The sequence below is a fragment of the Gobius niger genome, assembly GCF_951799975.1.
Source record: "Gobius niger genome assembly, chromosome: 5".
In the NCBI taxonomy this organism is placed as follows: domain Eukaryota; kingdom Metazoa; phylum Chordata; class Actinopteri; order Gobiiformes; family Gobiidae; genus Gobius; species Gobius niger.
In genome coordinates this window covers 22,902,935-22,923,982 of record NC_136856.1, presented here as the reverse complement: position 1 = coordinate 22,923,982, position 21,048 = coordinate 22,902,935, and the positions used below count along the sequence as shown (strand labels likewise).

Sequence of the window (21,048 nt, the reverse complement as noted above, 5' to 3'; positions counted from 1 at the left end):
CGGGAAGCTCACCGCGAACTGCTGCTACAAAATATAATATAGGAAATATTACTACGGATGGACATGATGTCGGAGTGAATTTTGTGTTTCATTTCTAGTTAGAGATGATTTATGCCATGAAATTTTAAAAATCATGTCTTGATTTTCATTTATTATTCACCTTTATTTAAGTTTAAAAATTTAAAAATTATGTATTTTTCTCCCCCTACATGTTCCAGCAGTGTCCTAAGGTGTAGAATGAGCCCAGACCTATTCACAACTGCCTGCACTGTCTTTCAAAAAGCTGTTACGGGTCCTAGAAGCTGCAGTTACACGTATGACCTGAGGTGGCAGTAGTGAGCATAAAATGGCGAACTTGAATGCAACTCCTTTAACCTTTAACCAGGTAAATACTCATTGAGATTTACAATCTTTGCAAGAGTGACCTGGCCGGTTTTATGTGTGTATAAAAACTGGCAGTCCATAAATAGCTTCTTTTTTCTATCCCTCTCTCTGGATTTTGGCTTGCTGAATAACAATAACAACAAAGACAATGTATATAAAAAATATTTTATTGAAAACAAACCTTTTAAAAATATCACAAGTAAACAAGTATAAATTTCAAAGGCCATAATAATAAACTTATTTAAAAATATTGCACTGTATTACTGTTAGCGTATGCTTGATTATAAAGGCAGACAACACGTGCAGACATCATGAGCTGCTCTGTACCTTGTCAAAAAAGTACCCAATTTTTATATGTAATAATACCCATATGTGCATAATTTCAACACCAGCATTTGGATTTAGACAAAACAGTAGTTCCTTTAATCACACCGCAACAGAGGAGACTTAAATGTATAAAATAGTGTATATATGGCTATTTCCATAACCTGGAATCTTTAGACACCTAAAACGTGCAAAAATATTATGTTAATAGTGAACTAAATAAAGATAATATAAACATCAACATAGTGATGAATGAAACACACTGCGTTTAAGCAATGTTTCACTCAAATGTTAAATAACTAATACTGAATGATCCAGTAGTATTGAGTACCTATAGCCCCACACTGTATAGCACTGGTTTAATGCTACAAAGATAAGGAAGATAATGATTGTTTTTTCACAGTCAATTTCTGCCCTACAGAATTGTCATACATATATAAATAATATTCCATATAATGATAACGATCTCTTGAACACAACACGCTAAGCCCAAAACAATGTTTTAATTAAAAAAAATTAAAAAATGCGATGCTTATTGCTAAATTTCTGAATTCAAGTGGCCTTCAAAAATACATGTTGATGCCATCTTTGGTTTTCAAACTCCGTGTCCACAGCTTTGGAGAGCATTGTACTCACACTACAGAAGACTGGAACAATAGTGACTTTGTGCAATACCACGTCTTTTCTATTATCCCACATAATGCACTAGCTGCTTTGATTTTCTGATGCCTCAATCATGGCTCGAAATCTTGAGTTTTCATCTGCCAGCAAGAAAGCGGGTTTGTCAAACTCCAAAATCTTAAAAGAGAAAAAAAAAACAACAACAATTAAAATGGATTTATACAGTATTTTTTTTTTAAACGTGAGGGTTCCAAACATGATCAGTGAGAAAAGAACAAACATAAGCTCGGCCCGGGTCTCCTAGTCATTACCAAAGTCAGGACACACTTTCCAGTTCTGGAACGGCCTGAGGAGCTCAGAGCCGCAGAACATTCATGTTTTTAAGAGCTAGCTCAAGACCCACCTTTTAGCTTAGCTTTTAGCTGACATCTATTTATTTTCATCCTATCTAATTAGCTTATATTTGATTATCTTATTTTACTTCATGTTATTATTTGCAAATATTTGATTATTTTCATAAATGTGGCTAAGTGGGTGCTGTCCGGTGGGTGCCCGGATGAAGGTGTGGTGTCTCTGTCGCGCCCTGGTGCCCTGTGGTGGTTCCTTGTGGCGGTGCCCCTGTGTTGGTGCCCTGTGGCTGTTCCCTGTGGTGGTGCCCTGTGGTGGTTCCCTATGACGATGCCCTGTGGCGGTTCCCTGTGATTCCCTGTGGCTGTGCCCTGTGGTGGTTCCCTGTGGTGGTGCCCTGTGTTGGTTCCCCAACGCCATGTATTTTATTTATGCATTAATAGCAGAACGTATCTAAAAGCTCATAAATATGACAAGTTAAATTTGATAGTGCTCATGAGTGTGTTCATGATGCATTGGGCTCACCTGGCCCTTGTCCAGTACCATGACCCTGCTACAGTTCATCACAGTGTTCAGACGATGAGCAATAATGAGAGTTGTGCAACTCCCAAACGCAGAGCGAATAGTCTCCTGAATGAGCCGGTCTGTTTCAGTGTCAATAGCAGCGGTGGCCTCATCCAGAATGAGAATCTGAAACGCAAGCAGAAACAACCAAAACTGAATATCAGAGCATAATGCAAATTTTGCTCAACTTCCTTTCTTGAAATTCTTTTCAGTTTCTTGTCAGTTCTTTTCTGTTCAGTAATTGTGCTTGCCACCAGCTAGTAAGGCCGCAATCACAACACAGCAGAGTTTGTCTGTGCTGTTGGTCCATGTTCCATTCAATAAAACTGATTTCAACTTAACCAAACTTTTAATTGAAAACAAAAGGTTGGCCTGCTTGATTCTTAGTCCTTATTTTGACATTTTAATTTTAATAGGTGAAAAAATATTGTCAGAAAGTTTGAATTAGTACCTTGCTGTTTCGCAGCAGGGCTCTAGCTACACAGAGTAGCTGTCGTTCCCCAACAGAGAAGTTCTCTCCATTTTCTGTTACCTCTGAGAGGAGCGAATGAGGCAGCTGGTTAACCTGTGAAAATACTTCATTACTTTCATTCAAAGTCTGTATTGTCAATTGTACAACATGTAGAGTACATACAAAGAACAGAAATTGTGTAACATATATTATGTCACCAACCATTTCTCTGGTATGTGTCTTCTCGAGTGCTTCCCATATTTCAGAATCTGAGTATTGATCCCAAGGGTCCAAGTTTGACCTGGGGAAGAAATAGTTTTAGTAATAAAGTGGAGGTGGGTTTTTAACAGTAAAACATTACAATTGAATGTTTTTTTTTCTTTTTCCTTTTATTATTCTATCTTACATTTTAAGATAGGCGTACCCATCACCTCCAACACAATTACCTGACTGTCCCAATGAAGAGAACAGGCTCCTGCGGAATGATGGCTAGTTTGCTCCTGAGGTCGTCTAGTCCAATCTGAGCTATATTGACTCCATCAATGATGATGGAGCCTCCCGTCAGCTCCACAAGTCTGAAGAGAGCAACACCCAGAGAAGACTTTCCTGTAGGAACAAACAAAAGCCATGCACTATGTACTGTGTACTCTTAAGAGCATAGCCAAAGTGGGGTGGGCTATACCTGATCCTGTGCGACCCACTATACCAATAGTCTCATGTTGCAGGATGTTGAAAGATAACTGCTTCAGCACCGGAGGCAAATCATGTCGGTAACACATCTCTACATTCTGGAAGGTGATTTGTCCCTGTTGTGGCCAGGAGGGGGCAGGAGCACTCTTCTGAGAACTCTGTTTAGGAGCCTCACTGTCCAGATTCTGGAACAAGAAACAATGATTTGAATATTGAATGAATTCAATGAATGAAGATTTACTCCAAATAAATAAACATACACCTCTATTAACTCTTTGTGATGACATTTATAAACTAGGCTCCAGCTCCAGAGCAAATTGGGAGAAGGTGTGTCAGAGTTAAAAGGGGGTGAAAATAGGGATTCTTTTAATTATTACATTGCAATCCAACTAAAACTGAGAGTGCAAACATTTTAGAGTGTGGCTACAATGCACATCTATTGTTCCTTGCTCATGTGCAAGCATCTTACTTCCACATACATTGTCAATGAATTATTTTACCTTTATGTAATGACTGATCCTCTCAACGGATGTAAATCGAGCCTCTGTCTCAGCAACCAACCTTACGGTAAACTGAAACAGGCCTGTTAGCTAAAAGTAAACAAGAACATATCAATTGTCTATTTAAAAAGCCAATTTACCTTATAAGCACAACCAGATATATTTGTGTACAGACCTGCACTGCGTAAGAGATCGCAAGCCCTGCATAGGCTGGAGGTATTTGATTTCGCATGAAGACAATGATAAGCGCTACACCAGAGATAAGAAAGATGCTGATCAAGTCGAGGCGCACAGCGAGCCATCGCATTGCACAACTGAAGAGGTAGTTGGAGGCCTGGTTGGTATCCAATAATTCTTGATACCTAAAAAGAGAAAAAAAAAAAAAACTAAGAAATCTTTTACCCCAAGAGAAATAAGCACACAGAACTTTAGTTTCCAATTCCAACTGTAATTTACTAGCAGGAGGTTTGGTGTATTGATCTACACTAGAGATAGACTGAACAGTCTATGAGATATAAAATTCAATTAAACTAGGATCTTCAGATAACCCGATGGCACAAAAATAACACACTGCCTTTAAGAAAACAATAATGAAGTCACCTAAGAAGAAAGTGTTGTCCTCGTCCATAGGCATGGATAGTAGACAATCCCTGTAGACTGCTGGTTATGTGAGATGTGAAGGGTGACTGGCTAATGTTTTCCAACCGCTTAAGCTCACGTATCAGGACTCTGAAATGAAAAAGAAAAAAAAAATACTGAAGCAAATATGAAAGGTTCTTCAAAGATAAATAATAGCGACGTCTAGGTAGGGATGTTCATGTCGGGGAGTTAACACAAATGGACTTGAGGAGTAATAGAGTCATGGAAGGATATTACACTGCATAACTGAGGCCAGGCACCCCCCCGGGACAGCACACATCCTGGAATACTAGTTTAGCTACATAAGACTAACTATAATGCATTTGACTCAGTAAAATAGGTCAAAGTAGTCTTCTGGTTAGCCAGAATACATACTTTTCCTATTCTTTACAAAGACGTCCTGGTTTTGAACAGATACAAAAGCAGGAGTGAATAGCTGGCCAGGCAAGTCTTCTGGGCCTTTTTAAAAATCTTACTCAGAAGGAACACTCCTGTACAACTGAGAGCTGATACACACTTTACTGAAAGTCACAATGGAAATGTGGTGTAAAACTGAATCGAGATGAGGGACCTTATGCTGATTTAGATGAATGACCAGAGGGCAGTGGTGGTTTCACACTTATGTATGTGCCACATTATGAGCACACCAGACTGTGGGGCATGAGGTCGCCTCTCACGAGAAGGTGTGAGCAAAAAGAGGTTTTGGGCCTAAATGTGGTGTTACATTTCTACATTTACCCAGATGGCAACAGTGGAGTGGATGGTGTATGTGAATTTCAAATGTGCCAGAAATGATTTGCTTTTCTCCCCAAATGGTAATAGAAACATGACAGTTTGTTCCTCAGAGGCTGGGAAGTAGACAAACATGTTTATGCCCTGAGCCTTTTTATTTCTGGAAGTTCACAAGAAATTGTCTGTACATGAGCGTGATACCTCTGCAATGTAAAATGCTGCAATCGTTCCTCTTTGTGTGTCGGCCTCTTTATGGTTATAAATAATGCGTTATTTGTAAATTTATGACCATGTGTATATCTTGCCATTTTTGTATATTCACAATTTACAACAGAGCAATATGGCTGAGTGAGAGTCCACTTGATCATTATAATAAGAGAAATAGCACAATAGTCAGTTTAACAATAGTCTAGTTATTTCCCAAGATACCCGTGTTGTTTTCCCCTAGTGGGATACCTTATTGCACAATTCTTGCAAAACCATAACTAATGACTAATGTGCCTAGACCACCAAAGGCAGACCATAATCTGTCTCAGAGACAGAAATTCAATTTGTTTTTTATAAAAGACAAAACACAAAAAAAAAAAAAATCCCCCCAAAAAACATGAACTTCCTTCAGACTTTTCTTTATCCCACATTCATTAATAATCTAATCAATATAACATATCCCTGGTCCAAATAGAAATAATTCTCAATCCCAGTAAGTTTATTGGTGAGAAGAAAAAACTATCAATAAGCAAATCATTTAAGAAATAGAAAAAGTTGGCCAGATGTAGTCTTAAAACTTACCTGCAAACACGGTTGACAATGTAGAGAAAGGCTCCAAGGGGCAGAATGGAGATAAGGAACCAGGGAAAGACTGTGCCTACCATTCCCACACAGAAGAGCACCAATGTCAGGTTCTGAAGCAACATTTCAGTTTGCATAGCCAAGCGCACATCCACTGTGAGAGAGAGATAAAAAACGTCAGACTGACACACCATACAATTACAGCATATTTGCAATAATAGTAAACATTATCCTATTACATGCTATTTCATAGCTTGTTTTAATATGTATTAGAATTTAAAACATTGTGTTTGGCTTCTAATTTTGGAGTCAGTCAAATGTGAGACTCGCTGTTGGATAATCGCTCCATGTAGGATCACACTATCTTGCCACTACACCTAGTCAGACAGAATGTCTTCAAAGACAAAGCACTCTCTGAAGGGAATGTTACACAGACAAATCAAAGCTCACCCTCGTCCATGTCTCTGGAGAAGCGGGTCAAGATACGACCCAAAGGCGTTGTATCAAAAAAGTGCATTGGACTGCGTAGGATCTGTCGGAAAACCTTGTCATGGAGTCTGGAGCTCGCTTTCACTGTGCACTGTCAGACATAAACAACATCAGCATTAAGTCTAGAATTCTATCGAGATAGAGTGATACAGGTCAAAAACAATACTGTGTGAATTGGTAACATGGTCATTATTGTCATTATACGTAAGGGTGTCACATTTTATGAGGTTCTAATAGCCTGCAAAGGCCATGGCTCATGCAACCTTTATGCCACTTTCAATTGGGCAGAAATTCAAGGTGGCAGACCGGGCCAAATTTGGTCCATTACTGGAATATGCAGTACTTCCCAAGATCTCTCATCACAGCTCGAGGAAGAAAAAAAATTGCCATCACTGGAAAATGTGCAATTTCATGTGGAGTACAAGTTATTTAATGCAGTGTCAAAATGGGTTAGTCTGAAATAGAGTCTGGACATTCCACAAGGCACTGACATGTTGCTTAATGCACACAAACCATTCTGGAGCAATGTAGCGTGAAATAATGAATATATTCATATGGGCCTTTCATTAATAACAAGTGGCACAAATAGGCAATTAGACATACCAGTGCTCACTGCTTCTCAAAGTTTTTGAACAGAGTAGCACTTGAGAAACTTTTATCTCTCTGGACTGTGAGGCAAGGGTTGTGTCAGCTCAGGAGGGTTTAGCAATGTCAAAACAGACTCGTGTTTCCATCACTCCAGTACCCAACAGATTAACGAGAGAGCATTGAACAGTGCAGTTGACCAGCTTTCTGTGCCGACATTGAAATCTCAGTGCTAATATGCTAAACTTTAAGTCACACTAAAACTGCAATCATTAGAGTAACATGTGAAGTCAGTTTACTCACCTTTACAAAGACGAGACCTCTTATTGTCTTCAGAATGACTACAGCCCCCATGGACATGATGTAGACATTGGAATAATACTGAATATCTGGATTCAGGCTCATGCTGTTATTTGCTGTAGTTTCATTTGTTAAGAGTAACGATGTGTTCTGAGGGCAGATGGGGCAACAAATTACAAACGTGTAAAAAGGTTGAAGATTACATTACAAACCAGTTTGACAAACAGGAAGACCATACAAATTAGCAGTTTCATCTATGTTTTCATCCCACATTCCTCAAAAGAAGCAACCACCTGCTAAGCGGCACATCTGTTTCTTGCGAGCATGTTTTTTAAATCAAGTTTACTGTAGAGCCTTTTTAATTATGCACATTCAGATTAATGTGCAGTTGTCTGGCACAAGTCACTGAAGCATGGGAAAGCACATTTCATTTGGGAGCTGAGCACACACACACAGACACAGACACAGACACAGACACAGACACAGACACAGACACAGACACAGACACAGACACAGACACAGACACAGACACAGACACAGACACAGTACAAAAGGACATGCTCACGACTCACCCCGCTGCCCTGCCTGATCCAGTAACTCAGCCACCAGTTGCTGAAGGCTATGCTGCCAGTGGTCGACAGAAAGAGGAGGATGTTGATGATGAAGATGAGTGGACCGCCTGCTGCCTTTATATAGGAAGCATAAACGGACCAGGCGACACCGCCACGGCCTTTCTCCTCTGCTTGCATGAGTTGCACTAAGAAAAAACATTTAAAAAGTGTTGAGAGGAGAAATTGCTTCTGTAAAGATGAAGGAAAAAAGTTTTGTACCTCTTTTGCTGTTCTCCTTTGGCTTAGCCTGGGTGACTTCCATGGGAGTTTGCGGAGTTTCTACACCTGTTTTATGTCCTTTGTTTTTCAAAGTGTCTTTTACAACATTCTAGGGAACAACAAGCCTTTACTTAAAAAATGCCCCTTAGGTAAATCAGTGTAACATTAGCCCTGCAGGTCGTTTAAACAGCGTTCTTGGTGACAGGATCTTTAGCAGCTCAACAGTAAATCAATGCATACATAAATAATGAAAGACCTGGTAGTGTTAGCATTTCCGAGCCACAATGTAACATTTCCATGAATAATTTAAGCGGTAATGTACGATGTTTTGTGTTGTCAAGCCAAAGACATCTCAGTTGGGCCAGCTGCCTTCAGTGCCTCTGGGCTTACCTCCTGTTGCATGCTGTTGAAAAGCACAGCATAGTCACGGTCCTTCTCCATTAGCTGTGCATGAGTGCCATGCTCCGCAATCTGCCCATTATTCATGAGGACAATATCATCGCACTCGGGCAAATACTGAAAATATTCACATTTCAAATTAGTCTGTTCACTCAGTGTCCAGTGAAGTAAAACAAGCAGGTATGCATTTGCAATAGTTTTTCATTAAGCCTCAAAACCAGCAGAGAGCAGACACTCACCTGCAGCTGGTGGGTAACAAAGAGCACGGTTTTGCCTTTGGCAGCTCCCCTAATGGCTTTATGAAAGACATGTGAGCCCACACATGCATCAACTGCACTCAGAGGGTCATCCAGCAGAAGAATAGGCCGCTCACTGTATAGGGCCCGGGCCAGACTCACTCTCTGACGCTGCCCTCCACTCAGGTTAGCTCCTCTCTCTCCAATCTACAAAGGATACAATGTTGTTGAATTTGTATGTTGGGGTTAGAGTATTTTAATGATATACTGATGATACCTCTGTCATGTCTCCATATGGGAGCTCGGACAGATCAGGAAGGAGGCAGCAGGCTTCAAGGATATTGTTATATCTTAGGAGAAATAAAACAATTAGTTTATTTTTCTTTTACTTCTTTATCACCCTCAACCTCAAAACTTCAAACTTACTTTTGTGTTTCAAACTCATTTCCAAACAAGATGTTTTCTTTTAGCGAGTGATTAAGGATCCAAGCTTGTTGAGATACATACGCAAACCCACCGCTTACAGCTACATTTCCTTCTAAGAGAGTCATCTAAAAAGAACATAAAAAACCATAAGAAGCTGAAATGGTCTTAAAATCAATGCATTCAAAAAAAGCGCCTTCATTTTTGGCTTCAATATTGATTATATAATCTTGTCTAACCTGTCCCAAAAGAGCAGTGAGAAGGGAACTCTTTCCACTGCCAACACCTCCACAGATTCCAACTAATGAACCCTACAAGCAGAAACAAATACATGCCTCATAATGTCTGGAGCATCTGTATTTTGCTAATGAAGTCTTGCTTCAGAGTAGAATGCTTTGGATTCGTTACCTTCTTAATGCGCAGGTTAATGCGGTGTAAAGTCTTGTGAAGTGGGGGGCGTATGCTCTGAGTGGAGGAAATAGTGCTTTGAGGACTCTCCTGCTCCATGTTTGTAAGCAGGCTCTGAGCATTAGGGCATTCTTTGCTCCCTTTGCTGTCCTCTGAGGAAATGTACAGGCTGAGCTTCTCACGGCGCAGTACACGCCTCATGCCTTTTCCCTTTATCTGCTTCTTAGATGGAGGATTAGCCTTTACCACTGGCGAGCTGGCCTTTTCCCAGGCCAGCGTGGCATCCTGGAATTCAACTGCATTGCGAGGATCATCCATTTTTACTTGAATGACTTGACGTTCCTCCATCAGAAACAGTCTCTGTAAGGAAATACATCACAATAGCTAAGTATTCACACACCACTGAAATAAAGAAGGGCTTCTTATGTAATAATAGTTGTGATATAGTAAATTATATAAGGAAGGCACTTTTCCTTCCTGTGCAAACTGCCCATCATTACAACATACGTACATTTGCTTATTTGGCACTGGCATTTGAACCCCATCTAAAGCCAACATTCTTCGAGAAAATACCTTCTTATTTCACACATTGCTGGTAAATGGCCACTTACGTAACTCCAGCCGAGTGTATGGAAACATTTCTTATGAACATGTGATTTTTACCATCCATATGAAGAGTCAAAAATGTCTTTTTTGTGATGTCTTACCTGAAATCTTTTTACAGCAACGGCACCTTCAGACAAAGCTCTGACAGCTAATGGAGTGACTTTCAAGGCAAATGTCATGGAGTTGAAAACAGCCACCACAGTGAAAGCCTAAAATTATACAAATGTGTTAAATTACGGATAAATTGTCCAAACAACAGTGACTTGTTTTACCTCAGCTGCAGTGAGATCATAGCCCAGCGCCATATGAAGGGTGAAAGTGCATACGCTGGCTATCACCACCACTATGGGAGCCACCCCGACAGTGAGGCTCTGGACTATCCCAGCTCTCTCCAGAATCGATCTCTCCTCAGAGCGAACCTCTGTTGAGTACAAGGAGAACATCAAAAATCCATGTTCCTTAATGGCACATCACAAGTGACAATAAGGAGGATTGCAATATCACACACAATTCAGCAGTAAACAAGTAAATAATCTCAACAGTCTCAATGAGGTGTCAAATAAATGGATAATCCTAGAGTTTAGGTCTCTACAAACATGTGCTGAAAAGCATTTGATTGTATAAGCTTAGGTTCATGGTTTTAATCTTTCAAGTTTAATCAAAGCTTGATTTAAAAAAAAAAAACATGGCAAAATCTATTGGAGTCAAAATACATTCCAGAAAAAAATGTAATCAAAATGATTATATATATTTTTAAAGGTCTTCAGCTCTAAACCAAGTTTGTCAGTTGATGGACAGAAACAGATACTCAGGGATCCCATATTCATATAAGGACAACAGAGCCTGCTGAACTCTGATAACCAAGTCTAGTACTCTAAAGAGTAGTGTGTTTAATGTGTGTCTCCCTACTATAGAAGTTTATGTAAGAGCATTGAACCTGTGCTTAAGATAACCCTGTAAAGTCACATGTATTTGTGAACATAAATAGTTCCTGTAATACGTTCACATGGCATCGTATTCTAATGAGCCTTTAGTTTAACATTGAGGGGAAGAGAGAATTTGCCTCAAAATGGTTTTGACCTGGTTTATAGGTTATATCCAGTCTATCCACATACAAATTAATCCGCTTTTTCTACCAAAGGGGATTGTTGGTGAGGCTCAGTGACAGTTATTCGAGGTTATGTGAAGTAATTGTCAGACAGTGGGACAAATGTTGACCACCTGGCTAATTTGAGGGGTAATGATAAAGAGGAAATGATCCCTATCCACCACTCGTAGCGTTGGCCGCATGAGAAAGGGTCATCATTCAGCAATTAGCTCAGCCGCCAAAGTGGTTATTGGAGGTTTCAAAAGGCCAAACATCTGGCAAATTAACCTTGAGCCAAGGGACTGAAGCAGGCTGTGATCGGAAGGAGGAGGCGGCGACCACTAATGGAAATGGATTTGGGTTAGCGCACCTTTTCAGTTGGAGGAAAAGTCTAATTTCACGTCTTCTTTTGTTACCAATTTGAAAAGCCCGTGGGGGATTAAATGCACTCCCTATCTCCAGAAAGGTTCTCTGTTACTAAGAACGAATAATTTCTTCTGAGGTTTATTACTGACTTTCCATGAAAATGTCATCTTTTACAGCCAAGTAATTGAAGTAAAGACCTTGACTTCTTTTTGTGGTTAAAAAATGTGTATCTGATCAATTACTTTTCAGAAGAAAAATGATACGGTAGTATAATTGGATTATATTTGAAGGGGAGGGTTTAATATAACTATGGCAGAGACTGTTTTTGATAATAAATTGTGAAACGGAAAAACTCACAAATGTTTTATTATTATTTGTTAGTGATTGGGTTAGGGTTATTGTATTTTCAGCTGACAACAAATGTGCCCATGTGATTAAAAATTGCCACCATTTTTGCTATATGTGTATAGACATATATATGTGTATACAGTATTTCAAATGCTATCAATGATACATTTCCACTCACTGTGAATATTGTGAGCAAAAGCATCTTCCCAGCAGTACATCTTGATGAACTTTATGCAGCTTAAAATCTCGTTCATCAGCCTCACGCGGCGGTCGGTCACTGCAACACACTTCCTCCGGAAATATGCTGTGAGCCTTGATGCAAGCATCTGCCCAGACAGGAACAAAGGTCATGGAAAGAGAAGTCAGGGGTTAAAAGGGAAACGAAATCCGACACAATTATACAAGCAATGCAGTGCAGTTTTTCTGGGATTTTTGACTCTAATGCCAGGGGTCCAAACATATTGAAGTGTATAAGGCACGGAGGGCCACAGGTCAGTGGTCAATGTACTGAAACATTTAATTGTGTGCAGATAGGAGACTTTTAAACTGTTCCCCACACCTTTATTTAGGCCAGTAACTTTTATGCCAACTGCCCTTAAAGCCCTTAAGAAGGGCTTTTCGCTAGAAACGTCATTGTGGTGAGCTATTATTACAAAGTTGGAGCGCAAACAGTTGTGCGGAACTTTCGTAATATCTTTATATTCTTGCTTTTTGATCCAGCACACTGGCTCAGAAACAGTGGATGTGCTTGTCTTTACCTACCAATTTTAAGAACCATCTCGGGCATGTTTTGATTTGACATCGCCAGAGGGCCACCAGAACGTGATCTGAGGGCAACATTTGGCCCCTGGGTCACACTTTGGGCACTCCGGTCTAATTGGAGCCAAATCTTTGGGATATATTAATTATAAAATTGCTGTCCAAAACGCCTTTTTTAATATGGGTTGTTTTAAGAAGTCTTAACTCCAAAGCTTACAGTGACAATGCTTATTTACCCTTTGAAATATGTGTCTAAATGAGTGACAATCACGGAAAACCACTTATGACTACTATGCCCAATAATTTTAGTGCAAATAGATTTTACTCATGTTTCCTGCTCTGCTGTTATGCTGATTTTGAGCTTGTCAAGTCAAATCGAACAAAAAACACAGAAAAAGATAAGCCTCTTTTCAAAAGTAAGACCATTAGCAGAAGTGCAGAGTCTTCCAGTGTTTCAAAGTCATATATAATTTTTTTTTGTATTATCAATCATGTAAAAATGAGATTATCACCTTTCACCAATATCAACCAACAACAGCCTTAATTACCCATTAACAGATATACAGAAAACTATTGCTATGAGTTTCAATATGATTTCATGTTGTACCATAGCCGGGTAGAAGATGATGAATATAGCTGATCCCAAAAGAGCCGTGGGACCCAGGAAGTACGCAGTGTAGGACAGACCCAGAATCCCCACCAGGGGCCCCCCAGCCAGCAGGCAGCCCACGGACACCGCTTCATAAAGCCTTTGGCCGTCGCTGGAGCACATATTGATCAGCTACAGCAAAAGAAAACAATGATTATTTAACTTGTGAGAGGGGATTTGTGAAGAGCTGTAGAATGATTGATTGCAACAGAACCCCCCTAGTGGCTATCCATTTTTGTAGCAATTCTTAACAGAGTGTGAGGGTAAAATGTAATCGAGATGAATCTTACCATATAGCCTTGCTGAAAGGGGTGTCTTATGTTTATTTAAAGGTACTTTATTCTACCTTATTAAAGTCAAGCGTTATATCCTCACACTGTATTGTATTAGTGGCTCGTGGTACATTTGAGCTTTTAATCTGAGGATTACTCATATGTAAAAGAAAATAGCTAGATATTATGTGCTTATATATTCAGTTATATTGCCTACTAGTTTTAGCCATAAGATCTGGCAACTAAAACTCTGTGAACTTTCTGATTGGATTGTTGGCGATGGGTACCTATCATTATGAATAAATCAATCCAAAATCATATTGAATCCATATTGAATGCGAACATTTATCGAGGGACATTGAGATACTATGTTAATTGAATAAACACCCTCCCGAAATATCTCAAAAGGCTATCTCATCACAATTGCACCACCTACCTCCCCAGGACTGATCTCTTTCGTGCTGCGCAGACTCAGGATCTTCTGAAAGGCAAAAGTTAGGGCCGCACCGCGAAGGCGTGCAGCAGTGCGGTAGTTGACAGCCCATGTGAACGCCACAGCCCAGGAGCGGGTGAGCTCCATGAGGAAGATCCCAGCCACCAGGGACAGGCCAAACGCTATGTCATTTTCTGCGCTCTGGCAGTACTCCAGCAGAGCACGGATTAGGAGGGCCTGGGGGAGCAGATAAAGACAGAATTTATATACATATATATATATAAAAAGGCATAGCATGTCATAAACATTTACAATAGAAAAAGAATAAAAAATAAGGGTCTCAAATCCATTTTATCAATGAAAATGTGATTTCTGGCAATCAACTCCAAGGTATGTAGGTTTAGGGCAAAGCATGTTGCAACATAAACAAGGCCGGACAAAGTTATCATTGTGTGATGGTTAAATCCACGTAATGCTATTAGCAGAGGGTGAAAGTGGGTGCATGGTGTACCTATAACAGGGATTTAGAATTAGCTGATTAGACCACAAGCACAAACAAACAAGGTGCAACTGTACAGACATTTTGTACAGTACAAGTTTATTGAATACCTGTTATTTCAATTTAAACAACACAGACGGAAAGGGAAATTATATACAATAGAGGATATGCACATTTGAAATATAAATATAAATGAGTGGAAAACAGACTGTCCACTCAATTTGCTGCTGTTTTCGTGATGGATTGCTAACTACCATGCTGTTGCCGTGTGATGACATCACATGCACAATTCTCTATTGTCAGCCTTACCAGTCATTACCACATTTGAAAGCAATACTTACAGGTCCCGCAAAGCCTGCCAACATGGTAAGGAGAAGAGAGCATACAGCCACGAGCATTCGAGTTCTGCAGAACCGCCAGCATACTCTTGTCAAGGACGCACCTTCCCGCCCCTTTTGTTTGAGCTCGTCGTGCCATAATGACTCAAACCTGGAGAGACAAATTTAAAACAGTTAATAAAAGCACAGATCTAGGTTAGGCATCACAGCAGGGAAACTAAATACTAACTGCAAAGAGATGTACACTTCAAATGTGTGGTATAAACTTCCATCAGTACATAGAAATCAACACAAAAAGGTTAAATTAAACTATGACTTTTGTTTGTTAAAAGAGATTAGCGTAAAACAATAATGTGGCTCAGCTTTGGAAAATGTGTATTGAAAGCTGTGGCTGAGTTGGCCAGATGGCAGAGGATGTTTTGTGAGCTGGCCAGGACGCATTCAAAGTTTGCACCTCAATGAGCACCACCAAGTGTCAACTCTCCCAGGGTACGCTAAACATTTTAGATTTTTTTTTTCTCAGTCATCTGTGCACTGCATCAGCATTGCATAACTGTTCATACTAAACAAATACCAAATAAAGTCCTTCCTGTGTAGTTCAGTTCCACTCACGTAGTCTACGGACCACCAGTATCATACCAATAGCTTTGCTTAAATGTCCTGCTTCCCTGTGCTGTGCTTTTTACACAGACACAAAGCAGCAGCACAAAACCTCTGGCCCTGTGCCAGAGCCTTTAAAAAGAGCCGGTTGTTTACACCCACTCGGTTTTCAGTGCGTGCAACAACTTCCTCAAATAGTCATTCCCCTTAAAACTGCAGAGTCATGGCTCTGTGACATGTGTGAGTAATGGGAAAAGAACTGGGTTTTGTTTCAGTAAGAACTAAAGACCAGAACCCTCTAAGGAGATCACTGATGGGCTCATACTGTTAGCGTTTCACCACTGGCAGCTACATTCTGAATTGATCTCAAAGCCGGTTCGAGTCAATGATAGCTAATGAATGTGACAGGGACAGGGTGTACATCGCAGCAGACAAGGTAATGACATAACCACCCAGGCACTTACTAGTACTGTAATCTCTAATCCCCACTATTCTTAGCAAGCCCACATCTCTGTAACTTCTCTGCAGCATAGTTAGAGATGCAAAATGGGCACGCAGAGCACAGAGGAGAAGCACTTAGTGCTATCAGTGCAATAATTCCACCGTACAGCTTACATACTAAGTACATACATATAAATAATACTGTATATAAAATAAACACTAATACCTGTTATGCAATAGCTCTTTCCTTTTGCCATTTCTGACTGTGGCATTCACATAGAATGATCATAAGGGAGCCAACAAATTCTTTATTTCTCGAATAGTAAGAAGAACAAACGATCCACACAGTTCCTATAGTAATAGTCAGTGACAAATCCAAAGGAGAGTCACAGACTTAAGTATTACAAAGACACCTAATAAAAATACTATTTCTATTTGAGCAATCTCTTATCAAGATAGAATGAATAGCCCTGCAACTGTAATGCTTCATGAGGTTGAAGGTCGGTCCACCAGCTACAACAATTGAGAACCACTGCTCTCAATGTGTGACATGAAACTTCAGTTCAGGTTATCCAAAAAACAATATCATGAGACTAGCAATTATTATGACCATTGTCAGTGCTAGGGTACAATACTGGTGGAATAAAATAAGGGAAGCTTCTTTGTAGAGTGTTTCACATGAGACCATTTCCCATTCACGCGTACTTGATGGCGGAAAGCTATACATAGCCACAGCAGCACTAGAAATAAATCAGCAGATTCACTCACCCAGGTACTCCTTAGGTATTCCCTCAATCTCCCTCCCCCCAGGTACTATCCCAACCCATCCATGCTTAGTAACTTCCAAGATCTGACTGGCTCAACATTCACAAGGTGGTACGTCCTTAGTTTGCAATACAGTGCTGCAATTGTCTCAGTTTAAGTCAAGAAATTGCAATACTTGAGCCTGAATGAAAACACAAATGTGATATCCCAAAGGTTACAATCTTAAAAATATTTAGGATATTGAGTGAAAATTTTAAAATGCAAAGGCATTCATACCAATCAATATCAATTAGTGCATTTGGCCCACTGCTGACGATGAAAACAGAGGAGAACTGTAGACTCACTAATATGCATGATAACATTAAAGCATTGCAGTATTGGGTTTCCTTACGACAACTTTAGTATGATTTTTAAAATGTATCAAAAAATGATCACAGCCCTGGGTAATCAGTTCTTAGGTTGCACCATCCCTGCAAACCAGACACTTTTCATCTCATGCCGCACCTAAACCACTGCTTTCTGGGAATACACTGCGGTCCCACGATTACCTCACCTTTGACAGTTTATTTCTGAGGCTTCGTGGCAAGACAGACCCCACACGTCATCCACCGACAGGCTAGCGTTCCTGTAGGCCTTCATTGCCAGTGGTGACAGCCATTGCAGAGTCATAAAGGAGAAGAGGCCGGCATTGTCAACTGGGTGCTGGTGCCTAGAATAGAAGAGAAGAGATGGGAAATAGGTGAGACAAGCTCTCAGGTGTCATGTGTGGGTAGGCCTATACGGCCTGTTGACATTAGAGCAGTTGTTTGTTCTACTGGATTGACCATGGCTGCAATGTTTGAACAGAAATTTGCGTGCCCCTTGCAAAATATGAAAGAGCTGTGACAAGAAGAAAAGTTCAAGGGCAGTATATCAAATCTCAGAACGCAATGTCAAGAGAAAAAAGTCGTAGGTCTATGCACCTTCTCCACATAAATATATTTAAGCTTCTTAGATGGCAGGTTTAGACTTCCAAAACAATTAAGAAAGACATTGTGTATTATAATAAATCACTTTCATACAAAAAATACTGTTTATACTCAACTCAAATGTCAAAAACACGCACACAAAATGTTTTATACATGTTTTTCATATCTTATTGAAAGTGGGAATAAACTAATCGGGATCAAAGAAACAGCAGAAAGAAAACAGAATGGTCTTTACTTATGTGTTATCCTAAACGGCTTCAAAAGTTGCAGGCTGTGTCGATAGCGGCCCCGTCTTTTTGGCCCCTTTTCAGTTGATGACTCCCCTTCCTCCTCTTCAGACTCCAGCGGCGGGTGCAGGGAGGACAAGGCCAGGGCCTCCACCTGGCCTGCAGCTTCCAGAGCATCAGGAAACATGACCCTCTGCAAAATTTAAATAACACTCATTAATTTACTGTACAGCTCCAAATGCTTTCTCAGTCAGAATGTGCGCTTTGCAAGACTATTTTGCTGATGTTAAAATGTTGCACATTTAAGCCAACTTTAGTCTCATAAACAAATTTTGATTTTTTTTATTCAAGCTGAGGTGCACTCAGTGATTTGCTGCATCACCTTCCAGAGCGTATTCTGGAGATCACCTTTCTCAGGGTGATGCCCTCCTGTACAGATACACTGCTTATCTATTTAAAGGCATCCTGCCAGCAGTCCCAGCAGCTCAGGCATCTGAGCCTGTACATCCACACTCTATGACTGATCCTTTTGTATGGTCTGAACTCCAAGGTCAGCAAAGTAACTGTCCAGAGAATGTGGTCAGTGATGAGCCTCAACAGAGATAGCCCCAGGTGGGAGGACTCCGATAACAGATACAACAGCTCATGAAATGTTATTTCTAACCAATGGTAACATTGTGCAAAAAGAGTGTGGTGCAAACCAAACCGTCAGGCTGAGGAACTGCCTGACGTTCGGTCTGTGTTCACTTCTATCATGTGAAGTTTGTCATACGACTGCAAGGTTTTAAAGCTGGATTGAAACAAAGACTGTACGTGTACGGTTACAGTATTTGTAACATGTTTAACTGTACCATTTGGAAATAACACATTGATAGTGATATTTATGCAAAAAATAACTTCAAACTTTAGTCAAAGACTGCTATGGGAAAAGATACAATACAGGATGATGTGCATTGACCTCATTGGTGACATTAAATAAGAGCACACATTTGCATTTGTAATAAAGCTGGTTGGTCTATACTGGATAAACAGGATATTTACAGGATCTGACAATAGAGACATTTAAAGGGCACAGGGAAAAGTTAAACACAACTTGAGTAAATGATATCAGATATGACAAGCTGATAGGTTGTGTCGAAAGGGCATTTAAAGGTTTAATTCTAACATTTAAGTAACATTTTGACCAAACTTGTTTTTGAAATAGAAGTGGTTCGTTGACATCAAAATGTCATTGGCAGAAACAAAAGTAACGCGGACATGTAACGATGTTTTACACCTCTAAACCAGTACAGTTTGACCGATAATACTACAGCTATCAATTTAAGCTAGCTCAGAATGATGTTTCATAATTGATTCACTTACATTCAGTCGGCCTTGTTCGGGTCACCTTAGCAGCAGAGCTGTCAAATCTCGTGTTTATAGGCAGCACATACAAAAGATAAACATGAGACATTTCAGTAGCGTTTAGCCTCAAACCCAAAGCTGCAGAGCTGTTGAGGACGGACACTCTTCTACGGAGACGAGATACAAACAAAAACACGAGCCATGGTCAGCCTGACGGCTCACGTGTCTGATGTACGTGAGTGAGCGCAGCTCTGTGCACAGTCTATGGTGCACAGTCAACGGTGCAGCCCCTTCGGGGACAGGATTCCCGACACTGTCCTTACGTCACACAGGCTCCGCCAACCGCGGCCCGGGACCTGCCGTCTCCGTGGTAACGACACCGTTAGGAGGAAGTAAAAGCTGCGCGCGGGGAGGAGCTTAAACACGTGGGACAGCTGGCAGAGAAGTGTTATTGGACAGTCCAAGGGAACCCCTCCCTATTCGTACTGATGCTGCAAGAGATAAGAACGCCCATAGAGGAAAAACACTGGTAAACAGGCACTTTCATGGAAAGAAACACACTGCATTTCCCTTGACAGACACAGTCTATGAGATCTGTCTACTGCCACAGTTCAGTCATCATGGATTTTATGGATCGCAATATCTACCAATTAGAATGCAATAGTCTATATTAAAGAATGACACATAAAACTAAAAGAAAGAAGGATTCATATTTTATTTTATTCAGAAGAAAGAAAGCAAGAAAGCAAGAAAGAAAAAAGCAAGAAAAAAGGCAAGAAAGAAAGCAAGCAAGAAAAAAGGCAAGAAAGCAAGAAAGCAAGAAAGAAAGAAAGAAAGAAAGAAAGAAAGAAAAAGAAAGAAAAAGTTTACTGAGTCTGGGTAAACGTTGGAGCTTGTACAGGGAGCCCACAGATCCATGGCTGTGCCTACTATGGGAGGCGCACTGTATCCAGAAAATAGTACCCTCTGTTGTTTGCAGCAAATTTAGGACATTGTGTGCTGTTTGGAAGAACACCATCCAACTAAATCTTGATTTGCATTATTTAGCAAATTGTTGAATGTTTATTATTATTGGGAAATTTTAACATTGTGCGTAAATCCAGGACAATCCTTTTCTTGGAAGATAGTACAGTCAGCTTACATGAGTTAAATCAGAAACCGTGATACTTTATATTACTTACAAACTAATTTGGAAATAGATGTTTTCAGAGATTGACAGAAAGCCTTCCACGAGGATTTCCAGATCCCTCCCCTGTCTTGTTGTTGTTGCCGCCAACATTTCTCATGTAAGAGTAACTTGAACTAATAATCATAATCAAATCAAAAGTTGTGTTTATAGAATTGCCATGCTCTCTGTGCCTTTGCTCTTTTCCTCAAGGATGAGGCAACCCCTCACCCAACGACAAATTTACTACCATTTACTACCAAGTCAACAGAATTATCAGCATTTTGCAGCAAAAGAAAAACAATGTAATTTGGAATGATGAAACCAAAATGTTACTTTTTGGCCACAACCATAAACATTACATTTGGAGGAGTCAACAAGGCCTGTGATGAACGGTGCACCATTCCTACAATGAAACATGGAGGTGGATCACTGATGTTTTGGGGATGTGTGAGGGAGCTACAGGGAA

At 40.2% G+C, this 21,048-nt stretch overlaps 1 protein-coding gene across 1 annotated transcript; it reads right to left on the bottom strand.

The window, feature by feature from the left end:
* Positions 1–584: 584 nt before the first annotated feature.
* Positions 585–19,676, bottom strand: LOC306962819 (ATP-binding cassette sub-family C member 5). The gene is made up of 29 exons (XM_079556122.1): positions 19,429–19,676; positions 18,079–18,263; positions 17,429–17,584; positions 15,073–15,220; positions 14,236–14,469; positions 13,486–13,659; positions 12,298–12,445; positions 10,591–10,739; positions 10,420–10,527; positions 9,713–10,072; positions 9,544–9,615; positions 9,308–9,432; positions 9,159–9,231; positions 8,885–9,088; positions 8,637–8,762; positions 8,247–8,355; positions 7,989–8,173; positions 7,420–7,566; positions 6,493–6,622; positions 6,043–6,196; positions 4,483–4,611; positions 4,058–4,244; positions 3,883–3,972; positions 3,375–3,567; positions 3,139–3,298; positions 2,915–2,993; positions 2,693–2,806; positions 2,203–2,367; positions 585–1,506 (listed from the first exon to the last, which is right to left on the bottom strand). The coding sequence occupies exons 2-29, from the start codon at positions 18,255–18,257 to the stop codon at positions 1,414–1,416; spliced, it is 4,191 nt and encodes a 1,396-aa protein (XP_079412248.1). The 5' UTR covers positions 18,258–18,263; positions 19,429–19,676; the 3' UTR covers positions 585–1,413.
* Positions 19,677–21,048: the final 1,372 nt, after the last annotated feature.